The following is a 19,303-nucleotide window of genomic DNA, read 5'->3' as shown; positions in this document are numbered from 1 at the left end:
TTGCACCTGCCAGTGCCCCCCAGAGCTGACCCCACTGGAGTTTCACAGTCAGTGTGACTGCACCTAATTAACAAGGGCAGGTAGGCGCAAGCATCACTATGGGTGCATCTCTGTCACTTCCCTGCTCCATGCAGCTGGAGACTGGCATCCGTCCACCATGGAGGGGCGAGGGTGGGAGTGCGGGTGTAGTGTCCAGAGCCCTCTTCCCAATCATTTTCTTTGGCTCACTGAGCAAGGGGGCTAATCCAGAACATTTTTTTTTAAACGTGTTTCTTCGATGGTCCAGGCTACTTTCCCTGGCCTGGGCCCAACCAGTGGGGCCCACACTTGCCCACGTGAAGGCCGGTATGCCTCACCTTGCTGGTCATAGCATCCTGTAGAGATATGCTGGGTCTCAACTGAATCAAAGGATTGGGAACTCCAGCATAGGAAGTCCCTGCCCCCGCACCCTTGGCATCATTTGTCTTGTAAAGGCAGTGGAGGTTCTGCTCCTTCCAAGGCAAATCAGAAATTCCAGGGAATAGCGGAGAACCAGCGCAACTGGATGTCAGCCATTTTCCAGACGGTTCCATGCCAGCCATTTTCCAGGATGTTCCATCAGTTTCTTACTGAAGTTACAGCAACTAGTGGAAGACAAAGGAATGTCAGCCTCCTTGTATTTAAATGTAGAATATTGCACAAATATAAAACATCATTGGTAAATGTAAAACAAAATGCATTTGTGGGAAAGCATTTAATACCTTCAACAATTCAAATTTAGAAATTGTAGATGTCTAATTGCGAAATTTTTAATTGATACATTCTGTAAATATGCGATATTTCCCCTCTTCTCATTTGTGTTTATTGCTTGTTGGCTTCTAGGTCTTTCAACCTCATCACTCACTCAGCAGTGCACCAAGCTCTGGCAGGCTTTACCCTAGCTCAGCAGCCCAACAACAGCAGGCATATTAAAATTATATTCTGACCATACACATTTAAGTTACTTTAGGAATCATGTGAATGGTTACAAGTGATTCGGTGTTGCATATTTTTAACTGAGTTGTGGATATGTATGCATTTTAAAAAATGGCTACATAAACTCTTTGATAATTATGGTCTGAGTTTTGAATTAATATAGACAGCAATTTTTGCAGTTATATAGAAAATAATAGAAGTCTATGAGTAAAGTCGCAAGGCTGTCAAAACCTGCAAGAATGAGGTTCACGTGGTTTATGAACATTTCTCAAACCTTTTGAGTATAATAAAGTTTTGTACAGTCTCTGGTTTCTAGTATTTACGAACTTTTCCCATTTTTCTTCAGTAATTTTGTCTGTTTTAGTTCAAGGCTTTTCTTAATGTTGTCAGTTTTCTCCTAGTTGCTTTTAACTACTACCATCATGCCTGCTAAGGTGCATCCTGTTCTATAAGATGATGACATGAGAAATGTATTGGAAGAAACAGGAAGAAAGTAGTTTTGCAGACAAATAATAGATTGCATTGTATTCAGTTGTAACTCTGCTGTGTGTATTATGTATAAAGTAGTGACTGGCTGAGAGCGATTACAAGGAAATTATTTAATTGAGAAATTCAGATCATAGAATGATACAGCACAGAAGGAGGCCATTTAGCCCATCATACCTATGCCGGCTCTTTGAAAGAACTGTCCAATTAGTCCCACTCCCTTGCCCTTTCCCCATAGACCTGCAAAATTTTCCCCTTCAAGTATTTACTCAATTCCTTTTTGAAAGTTATTATTGAATCTGCTTCCACCACCCTTTCAGGCACTGCATTCCAGATCATAACTCGTTGCGTAAAAAAATTTCTCCTCATCTCGCCTCTGGTTCTTTTGCCAATTACCTTGAATCTGTGGTCTCTGGTTACAGACTCTTCTGCTACTGGAAACAGTTTCTCCTTATTTACCCTATCAAAACCCTTCATGATTTTGAACACCTGTATTAAATCTCCCCTTCTTCATAAATTACAAAAGTGAAGTTCAAGCTGCTTATTGGCAGTTGACTTCAATGATTGGATCATTTCTTTTGTAAAACTTGTCGTTTTTTCATAAGTAATGCCTGGAGTTGTTGGGGCACTTTTATTCATTGCATTTGTTTTCATGGTGGTGGTGTTATAACTAATGGCCAGGACACACAGTTGATGTGTGATAGCATGTTGAAGGGTTAAAATTACAATGCAATCACTAGAGTTTATCATAAATTAACCTGCAGGGAATAACAAGTTACATCATGTTTGATAAATAATATGGATCCATTTTTTCCCAATTGTGCTTTTATAATTAACATTAGAAATTTACAGAAATGTATTTCTTCAGCGTCTGGGTGATGGTAAAGTGTGTAATGTGAAGCTGTTTTGAAGAATAAGAACTGAAATAGTTAAAGATATGCTGCTGCATTCTCTCTGTCTTCCTTCTGTTTATTATTTCAAAATATATTTGTCTTCTTTACAATATGTTGCTTTTAGCATATCATTCGTTTTGTTCTGCTGTCTCCTATATTCATCACTACTGCCATCCTTCCTTCTCTCCTTATGTTTCTCCACGCCATCTGATAGGAGCTACTATGAGTTTAATCCTGGTTTACAGTACTGTGTGAAGTGCCTCATCTTAATTGAGCCTATAATCTGTAGTCAGGTCATTCAACACAATCCAAGGTGGCAATAAGCAGAAGGGAATTTTATTTAGGTGATGAATTTCAGTATTTGGGGGATCTATTGGAGTCAGTTACCTGCTCTAGGCCGACTCTTGTCTTTTTCTCTCTTCACTCTCACACCTGATTTTCTCTTCATTCCAGTGCTTCCTGTTTACTGCTTGGTTGCTAGCCACTGACATCATAGTCTCCACCTCTCCCAATCAATCTCTTGTACAGAGCGAGAGAGACACACACACGCACACATTCATAGGCTGAACAGCAGTATTAGAGAGATAAGGAGTGTCCGTGGCAGTGAGGCAGCATGCACAGGGTTTCTACAACTCAAAGTACATAAGCATCCTAGCTAACGCTGGAGATTGAGTTCTGCTGTGTGTCAGATAGGCTTCTCACTCTTGTTGCTTTTTGCCCAATTCAAAATTCAGGGTGGCTTTTTTTTTTCTTTCTTTTACTGTCTGCTGTGTTAAAAAGGGTTGCATGCATGACAGTCCGAAAAGGAGAAAAAATGGCCATAAGCATTCAGGAGCATATGGCTATTGATGTCTGCCCAGGTCCTATTAAACCTATTAAACAAATCTCTGATTACTTCCCTCGTTTTCCTCGTGGTCTTCCTGCAGCTGTGAGCCGCAACAACTCTGTGCGTTCCACTGTCAGCCAGCCCTCTGTCACCCCATCAGAGGCTTCAAAGGATGAGGACGATGTGGACAAATTATTTGGGGCTTACGGAGCTGCATCTGCTGCACCTACCAAACATGAAGAGGAGACGGAGGCTGAAGGCTATGAATCTGATGACTCCAGTAAGTCCATTACTTTACATTTTAACTAATTGTTGTGTTTGTGGTGGCATGCTATTGCTGTAAACCTTTTTTTTTTAACCAGCTAAAATATAAATGTACAACTGATTAGATTTAGTGCATTTCAGTAAATTCCAAAACTGTCTTTTAACCCTTTAAATTCTGTTGTGGTATTTCAAGCAACAATACAAATTTCAGTTAAAGGAGGTTGGAATGCAAAGTGTTAAAGCGAAACTTCACTAATGATAACTTAATTGAAGAAGCCATCTGCCATTAACCACTCCTTTCTCCAATCGCATTGATTTCTCTTTTTAATGAGCCTGGATTAGAAAACTACCTTGACATAAACCAAATCAGTTAATCAATATGGAAAATATTTTGCACTTTTCTTTTCATCAGAGATAACTGGAAAGTGAGTTACATTTTAATGAACCTGACCTTGAATGTTTAACCAGTGTGAACATTTTCAAGTTAAGATAATATCCATTTTGCACCCTAGACTGTTGACATTTCAGAGTTTGACTGCTGCAGGGCAATGGATTTTCTGGTTCTCCAGTCTTCAACTCTGGAAAATGCAATAAGATGATTATAAAACTGGGTGTATTTATTTATTTAAATACAAGAGTGCTGCATTTAATTATTTGAATTCCAGTGCCATTAATTTGAGAACCGTCAGACTTTCAAAAGGGAATGTAGAAATGCAGGTACTTTCACCTGAAATGACAGAGTAGCATAAAAACCTCTTCTGTTCAAATTATTTCAGAAAGCTGCGGGTTATACACCTGTCTTGCACACACCATGAAGAAAGAGAATGATAAAGAGAATGAGTGTTCATTTATATCTCAGGCAAACCAGAGCCATTAATATTGATTTTTTTTAAGTTGCATATAACACGGATTTGGATATATGCAATAGATCAAGCTGTGGTCCAGTATTGTGAAAATAGTAATTAATTGGGAATCATCGTAAGAGTGATGTTTTCCAGTCCTGGGGTTCTTTTAGCTATGTAGCTACAATATTTCTAATATAATATATTCCGTAACATTAAATTGCTGCAGGATAACAATGTATGTAATTGTCTCTCAAAATGTTAAGACTATTATTAAATACATTAATTATATTCCCAGTATTGATATGTAACAAGTGATTTAAAAATGTACTCTTGAAAAATACCACATCCAGATTTATTTATTACATAGAATTATATAGAATCTACAGCATAAAAACAAGCCATTCGGCGCAACTGGTCTATGCCAGTGTTTATGTTTCACGAGCCTCCTCCCACCCTACTTTATCTAACCCTATCAGCATAACCTTCTAATATGCCTCACTGTAAGCCTCAGCCCCCAGTTGCACCAGTGTGAATTTTTCCATTTCCCTCATCTTGTGATTTCTCTGAGTGGGTTTGCCAAATGAGTGACAAATTAGAGGCAGTTTTGTCTTTTGAACCCATGCCCACTAGGAACTGAGTTGAGGCTGCCCAAAATAATTTCATGTAGTACCTTTACAGCCAACAGAGAGAGAGAGAGAGAGAAAGAACTTTCAATCCATCAGTCCATGCAGAATTTTCACCCAGGCCCCAGCAGTTTCTAATCCACCCTGTTATCTTCACCCCCGCCTCCCCCCACCAACAAGTTTTTAAACTTCATTTTTCATCTTTGTATTATTTTTTGTGTTTTTGGACAGGATGTCTTCAGTTTGTTTATTACAAATGTATCATTGCTCTTTGAACGACAATGACCTACACAGACAACCTAGGATACGCTGAGAAAGCCTTATCCAGCCAGTTCCCATTAGGTAGCAATTCGGTGTGCTTCTTGATATGTTTGGCACAAAATCTGAGGAGCAGATTCTGCAGGGTGGATTGTAATACTGATGAGAGAAGGGACACAAATCTCCAAGAATCTTTTTTAATTAGTCCCAAGGAGTTAAAAAATCCAACTAATATTGATTCTAAACAACATTATGGAAAATATAAATTGCCGATACTTATTTTTACGTAGTCGTCATCCAATTTGAAGAATTACGCAGGTTGGAAATAGCAGACAGATTAGCACATCTGGTATTGGGTTGGGTCACTAAAGCTGTGTTAAGCTTGAATTTTCTCTAAAAGAAAAAAATTCTCTGCTCTTCAAGTCAGCTCTGAATGAATAGCAGACTGGGAAAGACCCAAGTTTCCATTTAAACTTTGATAGGAATGTTAGAGATTTATATCTAGCCTTGATTTCAGTGAGCTGGGATCAATTCTGTTTGAACAAAAACTTGCAATTATATAGTACCTTCAGTGTAATAAAAAGTCTCAGAGCATTGCACAGCGGCAGAAATAACGGGACATCAAGCAGCGATAGGAGAAAGGTTAGGGATGGATACCAAAGGCAGGATCAAAGAGGTCAATTTTGAGGAACCTTTTGAAGATGGGGAGATAGGTAGCAAGGTGAGGGATTTAGGCAGAACATTCCAGGATGGGGCCGAGGTGGCTAAAAGCTGTGCTTCTGGTGGTGGAAAGGAGGGAACGGGGAATGCAAAGGGGACCAGAGTTAGAATAATGGAAGGCAAACACTGGAATAGATGGCTAAAGGAGTTTGCAGAGGTAGAGAGGGGCAAGGCCATGGGGGAACTTTTAGATGGAGACATAGATTTTGATTTTGGAGGATGGGGAGCCAACAAGGTTGGCGAGAGCATGGGTAATCAAGGCACAGGATTTTGTGTTGGATACGATGTGGGCACTGGAGTTTTGTATGAGTTGCAATTTGTGAAGGATGGAATTGGGAAGCTGAAAATAAAGTGTCGGAATAAGTGAATTGAGGTGACAAAGGCAGCATTAGGGTTGAGATGGGCAACGTTGTGAACATGGAAAATAAGTGATCTTGGAGATGGCCAGAATGTGGCCACCCATCCTAACTGCTCAGCTACCTGGTCCGTTGTTTCACATACATTACTATAAAAGAAAACTGCATATCCATAATCAAGAAAAATAGTCTTGTCAGTTTTTAGTCATGCTGGGATATCCCATTAGAGTGTAGATTGGGGCACTGCATTATAAAAAGGACATCAAAGTCATCGACAGCACACAGTGTGGAATCACCAGGATGATGCAAGGGATGGGAAACTATAGTTAGGAGAAAAAACTTGAGGTACGGGTACTGCTTCCACTGGAGCAAAGAAAACTAAATGGTGACTAAATGGAGGTTTTTAACATTACAAAGAGTTTTGATAGAGTGCATTGGGAAAGAATCAGGGATAAGGGGCCATCAGTTTAAAATAATCACAAAGAGATTGAGGAGTGAGGTTAAGAGGAATTTCTTTACATAGAAAGTTGTTGAATGCTTTGTAACAGGAGGGAAATTTTGAGGCCTCCCACCTGGCAGAAATGGGGCAGTCGCTCCCCGAATAAGATGGGTATGACTTACTGCCTTGTTACCGCCAAAGATGTGGCTGATGTTATATTCTCAAGGCCCTACCACTGGACGGCCGGAGCTCCTGCCTGAATTAGGCCCTTTTAATGTGCAAAACAGTGTTCTATGATGTAATAGGACCCCAATTGCCATTTTAGGACTCGATGGGGTGGGGGAGTGGCGAGTGTACACGGCATATGCTCCGCCTAATTTCAGTTGGCGGTCCAGCCGAAGAGAAGCCCAGAAGGTGAGTTTTTATTTATCAGGAAGAGCAGGAATGCTCTGTTGGGCTCCACAAAAACTTGGACCACTGTCACCCCGCTTTCCCAACCTCCCCTCCCAGGCTGCCCAATATTACGATGGCCTGGAGCCAGTGGGCTGCCCCAGGATGTCCATTTTCCGGTCTCCCACCAGCACCATCAGACAGCCTGGGCAACCGAAAATCACATGGAGAAAAAACCTACCCCTGGGGAATGGTTGCAGCTTTTGCACCATTGCATCTTTTAAAAGAAAATTGGATAAATATTTGTAGTGTAGGAAGTTATAGGCTATGGGGAGAGAACAGGTTAGTAGGATTAGATTTGAATTGCTCCAGCAAAGAGCTGGCGCATACATCCTAAGCTGAATGGCCTCTTTCTGTTCCGTATACTCCTATGGTTCTACTGTAGACTGAGGATGGGTGAAATTTATCATGTGAAAATGTAGTTTGCCTGGGAACTTAAATGCCTAACTGTACAATTTCCAAACATGTACCTTTACCTGAGCACTGATCCTCTGTGTCTCATGGGAGTTAGCTGGTGTCCTATCAGAGATTATGATTAGATGACCATAGGTGGTTAATAACATTATTTGTGACTGAGTTGGACTGCCCAATTAGAAACAAATTAGATAATTCTGTCTTGAGCTGCCTGGGAGCTGGATTGAGATTTAGGATCCAATTTAGGTTCATTTTTCAGAGAGTAAGAGGCTTTCAATTCCAAGTGTCTAGACAGGATTCAAATCAGACTGATCAAGTGTAAAGTCTGCCCTAACAAAGTACCTCAATCGGAATTTCAGATGAGTTCTAGTGTAACATTACCAATTTCAATATTAACTATCTAATGATATTTTGGAGACAAACTGTCCAGTTAATCCTGAATTATAGACAGTCCTTTGTTGTGGATTGAAAGCTGAGTTGAGATTTACCATTACTCATTCTGTTTAGGATCAGCTATCAGAAAGGAGACTTCCATTCCATCTGTTTGGGTAGAATTCAAACTCAGTGCCCATTGACAGGGGGGTAATCTTACAATCACTGTGCAGTCTCTCGTCCCCTACCAAACCATGTCAAAAGATAATTCACCAGGGTACGACTTAATTTAATGAAACCTTGAATTCTGCTATTGGGCATGTTTGTAGGATATCCCCATGAAACAAGTGGGAACGGTAATTTTTCTGAAGCATGTTATTAATTTCAGAAATTTGAATTCAGCCAATAGTCTCAGCCACAAATCTGATCTATAGTTGAGGTTGGTAATAAATTGAATTTCCAAAATAAAAATCTTTGCTTGTGAGTTATGTTATCTGTTTTCATCTTGCTGGTGGGATTGCTAATGAAATAATTTGTTGAGCTGTAGGCAGTCTCTGACTTGAGGAAACCATGTCAAAGATTGACCTTTCATGTCAATGGGGCAAATACATTGACCTTTACATGTGCAGGCCTTGATTGGCTGGAAAAACAACTTCTATAGCTAATTTGCAGCCAATCAGGGCCAGCTCTTTTGGTATGGCTTCACCTCCAAATGGGCAATGGGATCCTGGTGGCTCAGGAAATTAGGTAAATAAACATCTAAAGCTAATGGCCCAGAAATTAGATGGCGATGCACCAGTTTTTCAGGTGCAAAATGGGTGTTTGGTGAAACAAGCGTTCGGCCCTTTGGATATGCAAACCTGGGCTGGACGCTGGTCACTCCCCCCACCTCCCGATCGCTGACACCCCCTTCGATCGATGACCCCCTACTCTCTCGATCGATGACCCCCTACTCTCTCGATCGATGACCCCCTACTCTCTCGATCGATGACCCCCTCCTCTCCCGGTCGATGACCCCCCTCCTCTCTCGATCGATGACCCCCTCCTCTCCCGGTCGATGAACCCCTCCTCTCCCGGTCGATGACCCCCCTCCTCTCCCGGTCGATGACCCCCCTCCTCTCCCGGTCGATGACCCCCCTCCTCTCCCGGTCGATGACCCCCCTCCTCTCCCGGTCGATGACCCCCCTCCTCTCCTGGTCGATGACCCCCCTCCTCTCCCGGTCGATGACCCCCCTCCTCTCCCGGTCGATGACCCCCCTCCTCTCCCGGTCGATGACCCCCCTCCTCTCCCGGTCGATGACCCCCCTCCTCTCCCGGTCGATGACCCCCCTCCTCTCCCGGTCGATGACCCCCCTCCTCTCCCGGTCGATGACCCCCCTCCTCTCCCGGTCGCCGCCCCCCTCCTCTCCCGGTCGCCGCCCCCCTCCTCTTCCGGTCGCCGCCCCCCTCCTCTCCCGGTCCTTGCCCCCTCCCCCCCCCCCCATCCTGATCGCTGCCCGTCAGGAGGGAATGGCCCTGGGAGTCCTCAACATTGACTCCGGACCCCATGAAATCTCATGGCATCAGGTCAAACGTGGGCAAGGAAACCTTCTGCTGGTTACCACTTACCGCCCTCCCTCAGCTGATGAATCAGTCCTCCTCCATGTTGAGCACCACCTGGAGGAACCACTGAGGGAAGCAAGGGCACAGAATGTACTTTGGGTGGGGGACTTCAATGTCCATCACCAAGAGTGGCTCGGTAGCACCACTCCTGACTGAGCTGGCCAAGTCTGAAGGATATAGCTGCCAGACTGGGCCTGCGACAGGTGGTAAGCGAACCAACACGAGGGAAAAACCTACTTGACCTCGTCCTCACCAATCTACCTGTCACTGATGCATCTGTCCATGACAGTATTGGTAGGAGTGACCACCGCACAGTCCTTGTGGAGACAAAGTCCTGTCTTCACAATGAGGACACCATCCAACGTGTTGTGTGGCACTACCACTGTACTAAATGGGATAGATTCAGAACAGATCTAGCAGCTCAAAACTGGGCATCCATGAGGCGCTGTGGGCCATCAGCAGCAGCAGAATTATATTCCAGCGCAATCTGTAACCTCATGGCCCGGCATATTCCTCACTCTACCATTACCAACAAGCCAGGGGATCAACCCTGGTTCAATGAGGAGTGTAGAAGAGCATGCCAGGAGCAGCACCAGGTGTACCTAAAAATGAGGTGCCAACCTGGTGAAGCTACAACACAGGACTACATGCATGCTAAACAGCGGTAGCAACATGCTATAGACAGAGCTAAGCGATTCCACAACCAACGGATCAGATCAAAACTCTGCAGTCCTGCCACATCCAGTCGCAAATGGTGGTGGACAATTAAGCAACTAACGGGAGGCGGAGGCTCGGTGAACATCCCTATCCTCAATGATAGCAGAGTCCAACATGTGAGTGCAAAAGACAAGGCTGAAGTGTTTGCAACCATCTTCAGCCAGAAGTGCCGAGTGGATGATACATCTCGGCCTCCTCCCGATACCCCCACCATCACAGAAGCCAGTCTTCAGCCAATTCGATTCAATCCACGTGCTAGCAAGAAACGGCTGAGTGCACTGGATACAGCAAAGGCTATGGACCCCGACCACATCCCGGCTGTAGTACTGAAGACTTGTGCTCCCGAACTAGCTGCGCCTCTAGCCAAGCTGTTCTAGTACAGCTACAACACTGGCATCTACCGGACAATGTGGAAAATTGCCCAGGTATGCCCTGTCCACAAAAAGCAGGACAAATCCAATCCGGCCAATTACCACCCCATCAGTCTACTCTCCATCATTAGCAAAGTGATAGCACTGTCGATGACACCTTCTATCAAACGGCACTTACTCGCCAATAACCTGCTCACCGATGCTCAGTTTGGGTTCTGCTAGAACCACTCGGCTCCCGACCTCATTACAGCCTTGGTCCAAACATGGACAAAACAGCTGAATTCCAGAGGTGAGGTGAGAGTGACTGCCCTTGACATCAAGGCAGCATTTGACCGAGTATGGCACCGAGGAGCCCTGGTAAAATTGTAGTCAATGGGAATCAGGGGGAAAACTCTCCAGTGGCTGGAGTCATAACTAGCACAAAGGAAGATGGTAGTGGTTGTTGGAGGCCAATCATCTTAGCCCCAGGACATTGCTGCAGGAGTTCCTCAGGGCAGTGTCCTTGGCCCAATCATCTTCAGTTGCTGCATCAATGACCTTCCCTCCATCATAAGGTCAGAAATGGGGATGTTTGCTGGTGATTGTACGGTGTTCAGTTCCATTTGCAACCCCTCAGATAATGAAGCAGTCCGTGCCTGCATGCAGTAAGACCTGGACAATATCCAGGCTTGGGATGATAAATGGCAAGTAACATTCGTGCCAGGCAATGACCATCTCCAAAAAGAGAGAGTCTAACCACCTCCCCGTGACATTCAACGGCATTACCATCGCCAAATCCCCCACCATCAACATCCTGGGGGTCACCATTGACCAGAAACTTAATTGTACGAGCCACATAAATACTGTGGCTAAAAGAGCAGGTCAGAGGCTGGGTATTTTGCGATGAGTGACTCTCCTCCTGACTCCCCAAAGCCTTTTCACCATCTATTAGGCACAAGTCAGGAGTCTGATGGAATATTCTCCACTTGCCTGGATGAGTGCAGCTCCAACAACACTCGAGAAGCTCGACACCATCCAGGACAAAGCAGCCCGCTTGATTGGCACCCCATCCATCACCCTAAAGATTCACTCCCTTCACCACCGGCACACCTTGGCTGCAGTGTGTACCGTCTACAGGATGCACTGCAGCAACTCGCCAAGGCTTCTTCGACAGCACCTCCCAAACCCGCGACCTCTACCACCTCGAAGGACAAGAGCAGCAGGCACATGGGAACACCACCACCTGCACGTTCCCCTCCAAGTCACACATCATTCCGACTTGGAAATATATCGCCGTTCCTTCATTGTCGCTGGGTCAAAATCCTGGAACTCCCTACCTAACAGCACTGTGGGAGAACCTTCACCACACGGACTGCAGTGGTTCAAGAAGGCGGCTCACCACCACCTTCTCAAGGGCAATTAGGGATGGGCAATAAATGCTGGCCTTGCCAGCGGCGCCCACATCCCATGAACGAATAAAAAAACTCCTCTCCCGGTTGCTGCCCCTCCGCTCCGGATCGGTGGCCCTCCTCTCCGGATCGGTGGCCCTCCTCTCCGGATCGCTGCCCCCCACCTCCTGATCGCTGTCCTATCTTTCCCAATCGCCTGACCCCTACCTTGGTCACCCTCCTCCCTCCCGTTCGCTTCCCCCCCCCCCACCACTCCCAGGACCTATCTGAGGGCACTGCTGGCCACGCAACAGCCCAAAATTGAAATCCTCTTTGCTACAAGCTGCCTTAGGTGGGCCTTGGGATAAGCTGTTTCCGTGCAGGGACCTGCGCCCAGTTTGCGCCGGCAGACTGACACAAACCAATTTCTAGATCAGCGTCTTTTAAAAAATAATGTTAGAATATAATGTATCAGTTATAAATAAATAAAAACATTGTTAACTTTAAAAAAGAGAGATTGGGAGAATTAAAGTGTAGAGATTAAAATAGTATTTCAAATGTTTTAGTTAATATTACAGTATTAAAGTTACTCTTGACTTTTCAACAGCTTTATTCCTATAATAGTAAGGAACATAAGAAATAGCAGCAGGAGTAGGCCATATGGCCCCTCAAGCCTGCTCCGCCATTCAATAAGATCATGGCTGATCTTCAACCTCAAAACTTTCCCGCCCGAATCCCATATCCCTTGATTCCCTTAGAGTCCAAAAATCTATTGATCTCAATCTTGAATATACTCAACGACTGAACATCTACAGTCCTCTGGGGTAGAGAATTCCAAAGATTCACAACCCTCTGAGCGAAGAAATTTTTCCTCATCTTGGTCCCAAATACAATCGGTCCCTTCATCTAAGTCATTAATATAGATTGTAAGTAGCTGAGGCCCAAGCACTGATCGTTGCAGCACCCCACTAATTACAGCCTGCCAACCTGAAAATGACCCGTTTATTCCTACTCTCTGTTTTCTGTCCTTTAACCAATCCTCTATCTGTGCTAATATATTATTCCCAATCCCATGAACCCTTATCTTGTGTAACAACCTTTCGTGTGGCACCTTATTGAATGCTTTTTGAAAATCCAAATATACTACATCCACTGGTTCCTCTCTCTACCCTGCTAATTACATCCTCAAAAAACTCTAATAGATTTGTGAAACACGATTTTCCTTTCCTAAAACTATGTTGATAATGTTAATATTGTTTGTTTCAGTGTCATGGTGTGTGTGATGTCAGTCTAGGAATTCTGTGAAGCTGCTGTCAGTCTAATATTGCACATTTGTGGAGAAATGAATTGAAGAAGAAATATAAATCAATTTAAAGTTTTGCTATAAAAACCATTCCACAACATAGTACATATTGTAAAGCTACTGCACCATTAGTTAGTTTAGAATTCAGATATGATCACTGACCACAGACTAAAGTATTCCCTAAGGGCTAGGTGGGTGAGTTTTTTTTAATATATATATCTATATCTATCTATCTATCTATTATTTATATATATATATATATATATATATATATATAAAATTACGCACGTATTGATTTTAAAAAGGAAAAAGTATTCTCTGCTTTTCAATCTAGTCAATTATCTTGTTAAAATAAAGACTTCATAATGTACATAGTATTTGAGGAGTTAAATCGCATGATTCTGCATCTGGGCCAATTTACCACCTCTCATGCATTGCTTTTGGAAACTTTTTGAAACTGATAGTTTCTTTTTCGATCAGCTAGGGATGATATGTAAAACCTATTCGTTATTGCCTTATATATCTTATAAGGCAATATATTCCAGTGGAGACATGCCATTAGGTTTTTCAATTGCTTGTAATGAAACATTGGCAATGTCAACAGTGTTTGTCAACATTAAAAACTAGCAAAGATTTTGTATTTTCTGTTGTATCTGGAACCCATTTGTGGGATTTTAGAATTTTAGCTATGTGTGTAATGGGAAAACCAGTCTCAGTTAAGAAGGTTGAATCTATTTGAGTCAAAACTGAATTGTTAATTAAGGGGGGATTGTAACTCCATCCACCTGGTGGAAACAGAGCAGCAACTAAGTTAAAATTGAGATGATCAACTTACTGCTCCACCGCCATATTTCCTGGGTCCTTCTGCTGGGTGGCCCAGGCACCTGCCTAAACCAGGCGGGAACCTCATCACTCAGTGCAAATTGGGGTCCTATGATGTACATAAGACCCCGTTGCAATTTTAATGGCCTACTCGGAGGTGTGTGCACGTGGACGCTCCTCTCAGTAAAGGCTGGCAGGTAAGAGGAAGAGGCCTGAAAAGATAAGTGTTAAAATTATTTTTGTGGGGGCAGGAGGAGCAGGGTTCCACAAGAATAATGCAGGCTTCTTAGGCTCCACCCCCAATCGTCCCCAACCCCCTTCCCGGACCTACATTTCTGTTGGCTGGCTCGGCCCCTGAGACTCCACATCTGGCGCCAGGCTGCTTGTCTGATACGCTGATGACGCATGCTATTCTGACTGGCTTCTCTGAAAGGGATGAAAATGAAGGTGATTTTGAAAAGTGGAGAGTGGAAAATTCATGGGAAGAGGAAAGTGGGAACAAAGGTTTACCTGGTTTTATCGGATGATTGGGGTGTGCCGCTCATCGGGTGTATGTGTATATGGCCCGGCTTTCAAAATAAATGGAGTCTCCCACTGCTGTTATCCAGTGGCCAGCTCACCCATTCTGCCAGCCAGTTGTCCAATCGTTAAAATTCCCCCTTTAGTATCTCTTTCCCCCACTTTATCTCACACACACACTACACACATACAATGGTCTCATCTTACTTTCATCCCACTAGCAAAAATATTATAAATCATATTATCTGTATTATTGCCCCAACACACAGCTCACTTCCCACACAATGTTTATGTCCCTTTAGTCCAAATTAATTAATTCAAAATCCCGCTCTCTGCCTTTCTTGGTTCCTTGATGCCCTATAATCCATGAGCCAGCCACCTTAGTCAGTTGCACATGAAAGGGCTGGATATATATTATGAAATGAAAGCAGTCTATATTTGATGACTCTTCCTAATGAGCAACTTGACCATGAAAAACCAGATGGAGTGAAAATGACAGCAGTACCAGAACAAAGAGGTTCTGTGGCAGATTTTTCTTTCTCTTCTTTTGTGGCAAGAATTACGTTATTACATTGATATTTCTTTTCATGGGAAAATAGTCCCATATTGTTCCAACATGCATCATTCACCATACCAAGGAAGGCTCTACTTCCAGTTTGGTTTCACTATAGGACATTGAATCTTGGAACATTTTGCTTAAAAGTTGCCCAGATATCACGTTGCAAAAATATAGCCGCAAGTTAAAATCCTCTATAATTCATATAATCGGAAATGACACCGTTTGTTCGCAATGAGTAAGACACTGGACAAAATTGCAGACTATAGAGCATAGTGCTGGGGAAAGCCCAGAGGAAACCAGAAATCTATTGGGAAATTCTCTGCTACTACAAAGGTAGTTTGTATGTCCTGAGTCTACCAACCTGTGGGTGTTTTGAGAGAAAGACAAATATATGAAAGGCCAGAAGATATTGAGCTTACTAGTGAAGTATTTTGAGGTTTGTCCTGATGAATCGTCGAGAATTGCAGCCAAGGAACAAGTTGCAATTAAAGTTGCCATCATTTCCAGAGATCTAGTTGTAGAAGAGGGATATTATCATAGTTCGTGTTTTCGTGACTATACCAGGAAAGGACAAGGACACACTAACTAAAAGTATCTGTGACTTGGATGAAGGAGACCCCAAAACACATTACGCATGTCAGGTATACAGAAACAATGATGTGATTGACTGGATCTTTGGAGACCCCGCACCTGAAGCTATCCTGGAATAACTAACATGCAACTATTGCAAGAACATGTATTAAGCCTATCCTGACATGTTTGATATGTAATAACCTTCGCACATTGCAAAGCTGCAGTAATCGGGCAACTGAGGATGACTCTGATGATGAGTTAACAGATGTTTTTGATGTGCAGGAGCATGATGAAGCTAGCACTTTTGTACCTCCTCACAACATTAATTATGCAAATAACAGTTGCAAAATCTTGCTTTCTGTGCACTTGCAAGTGCTACTGCTCCAATATTTGTCGACAAGAAAAACTTGAATTTATATAGTGCCTTTAACATAGAAAATGACTCGATGCTTTATTATAATATAATGTGACTTTTAAAAGTATAATGTAGCAAGGCTGGTGGATTATAAGCACCAATTAGAGAAAGATGAACTTGTTGCTGCCACCAATCTGTGAATATCTATTTTATTTGTAGATATTTCACTCATTTTGATGATGCCTAAAGCAACTTATACCATTATAAAGAGGGTCAAAGTCCATGTAAGGTGTGCTGCATGTACATGGGAACCTTTAATAAAGTTATGGGGGAGGGGTCAATTTTTGTGTGGAGCGTACATTGGGTGGGTGGTGCTGGGGTGCCTGCCTGATGCAGTTGGCGGGAGGCTTGATCAATTTTGATGGTTGGGCCTCATTAACATGGAATCGGAGAACTGCCAGGACTATTCGCAATCCCTTCTAGGCAGCTCACCAATTGGGAGGGCGGAAAATCTACCAGGGCAACTGCTACTCAAGGGCAACCAGCAACCCCTTAGAGGGGAGGTGCATTTTTCAATGGTGGTTGGTGGAAAGTGATTTTCTGAAGCAGTAGGCAACATGACTTTGTCCAGGATCCCTGGATTCTCTGATGCAGCCAGGGAGGTGCTTTTAGAGTGAGTGAGCAGCAAGAAGGAGGTCCTCTTCCCTTTCGGATGGTTGATGAGTACCCAGACAAATGAGTCAGCGGCAATGGAGAGAGGTGGCAGAGAAATTCAATGCCACCAGCATTGCTCCCAGGACATGGCTACAGTGCAGGAAGAAATGTAAAGACCTTAATTAGAACTGCCAAGGTAAGACTCCTTTTCAGCACTATCCGTCCTTTCTTCTCCCACTTCCCATGCCTCCCCTCCAATCACTATGGAATGATTCACTGCATCTCCTGCTTGCACTCACAGCTTCAGGATCTGCTATTGCCCTCACAACTAGTTCCCTCTCTTGGCCACACTTGCTGCTTCTTCCTCTCATAATGGACACTATACGAAGCTGCCTCAGACAGCTTCAAAACCATTCAGTATCATGGAATCATAGAATGGTTACAGCACAGAAGGAGGCCATTTGGCCCATAAAGCCCATGCCAGCTCTTTATATGAGCAATCCAGTTAGCCCCATTCCCCCGCTCTTTCCCCGTAGCCCTGCAATTTTTTTCCCTTCAAGTATTTATCCAATTCTTTTTTGAAAGCCACAATTAAACCTGCCTCCACCACCCTTTCAGGCCTTCACATCCTTCCTAAGGTGTGGTGCCCAGAATTGGACACAATACTTGTAGGGCATACGCTAGCCCATTTCCATTCTTCTTTCAAGAGAAGCTGGTATACAACAGAAGGGAATGTCCAAGAACAGGAGGAGGTCCTGTCTCTGTACACATCTGACACCAATGGAACAGGTGGCCATCAACATCATTGGCAGAGCGAGGACACGTAACATTGGAGATGGCCAGGCTGGAGGCCACACACAGCAGAGTATTTGGGCATTCTCCTTTCCTTTTCCCTTTCCACTTAACTCTCTGACTTACACAGTCAGAAGGACAACCTGGTGGGGCATTACACTGCCACTCATCTGCTACTGCTTACCCTTGTCATTGCGTGCTAACCCTTGTGCTTCTCCAGTATTTATAGGTCCATCAGATGTCTTGGACCTTGCTGGATCACAGACTAAGGGGAAGAACCCTTCCAAAGATGCACTGTCACTTGCTCTCACCCTTCCAAGCACTAACACAGATACTAGCACCCAGCATAATATAGATAGTGAAAGGGGTCTGCACTGGGTGCAGAATAAGCTACAGGAGGATTTGAATATACTTCAAAAGTGAAAGTGACCGTATCCCCTTCAGGCAATGCCACCTCCGTGGTGCTGGTCGCAACAGATAGCATAAGTTCATCGCTGCCTAATCAAGTGCCTCTTCTAGGAACTTCCGCAGATGGCTAACTGCTTGGTGTCTGCAGGAACCTCTTGTAATTAAGGTGGTCCTGTAACTCCTTTTGCTGTTTCATGAGATGGCTCTGCAAATGCTGCTGTCACAGCTGCTACAGTAGCTGGCTGGTCGGTCCTGCCCACATTCTGGCACATCTGTATTTAAGCAGAGGAGGGGTGGGCATGGGGAGGAGGCTGGATGTAATGGATGTGACATTACCCTGAGACACAACAATCTCATCCACGCCTAATTGAGCTATGCCCCAGCTCCTGGACAATCCCTCATCATGCCTGCAAAAGATTTCTTTCACTGCGAACTCATCTGCTGATGTCCATCGATGTGCCATGCACGCTATGGTGAACTGCAGTTCTGATAAGCCATCATGTACAATTGCATAGATGCATGCAAACTCCCACATAGATACCACCAACACCAGATGTAGCCGGGCATTGCACACAACTTCAAATGACTCTAGAATATGACTGAGCTACGTGAGAGTGAGAAGACAAAATAACAATAAATGGATGGTACTGGCTGTTATCTGATGGAGGCCATTGGCTTTACCCAGCCCACTGTCTCAATGGTCTTACCAACAACAGTTTTGACAGCTGACTCCTCAAAGGCACTCAATGAATTCAAATTGGGGTTGATCCATCTGCGCACTTACGTTTCTTTCTATAATGTACCAACTTATTTTACAAGCAGAAAAGTACTGTTGAGCTATTGGAGGTTTGAAGAATACATAAAGTGACAACCAAGTGACACATTGTGCATTCCACTGTGTGTTTGTGAGTGAAGGAATATGCATCATGCAGCTAGGTTTTGTTGGAAGAATTTATTTTTAAGGCACATCTTTAAAGATACAAGTGTGATAAGATTTCCAGTTGTAATTTGCAGCTGGAAAGTCTACCATGGTGCATTATGGACATTCATGTTAAGCAGCAGGCAACTGCAATGTTTGAGAGGTTAAGAGGACATTTTTTGTGGCAAAATTGCTTTGCCCATCTACTTGGTAAAGGGAAATATTAAATGCTTGTCTTCCTTTTGCATCAGCCTCCATGTGCACAGTGTGGTGTTGTTCGCATTAACAGTGGCCACCACCTCCTCCCAGGCACCCTTCACTCCTCCTGTAAAGGGGGGGGTGGGGGGGTGCTACCCTGGACTTCTGAACAAGACAGTCCTCCTTTAGTGCACCTTGTGCAGCTATTGTCCCACTTCTGGCATAGCCTGATAACTATGCAGTT

The 19,303-nt window shown here is 43.8% G+C and overlaps 1 protein-coding gene across 1 annotated transcript in view; it reads left to right on the top strand.

Moving 5' to 3' along the window:
- The first annotated feature begins 3,123 nt into the window (after nt 1-3,123).
- The window catches only part of LOC137344911 (double C2-like domain-containing protein beta), a 194,017-nt gene continuing 177,837 nt past the window's right edge, over nt 3,124-19,303 (top strand). Inside the window, exon 1 of the mRNA XM_068008186.1 lies at nt 3,124-3,439. Coding sequence (XP_067864287.1) covers nt 3,124-3,439 — 316 coding nt within the window. The remainder of the gene's footprint in view (nt 3,440-19,303) is intronic.

This window comes from Heptranchias perlo, chromosome 28 (genome assembly GCF_035084215.1).
Source record: "Heptranchias perlo isolate sHepPer1 chromosome 28, sHepPer1.hap1, whole genome shotgun sequence".
Lineage (NCBI taxonomy): Eukaryota > Metazoa > Chordata > Chondrichthyes > Hexanchiformes > Hexanchidae > Heptranchias > Heptranchias perlo.
Note: the sequence above shows the minus strand (reverse complement) of the source record. Positions and strands in the feature narration are given on the sequence as shown.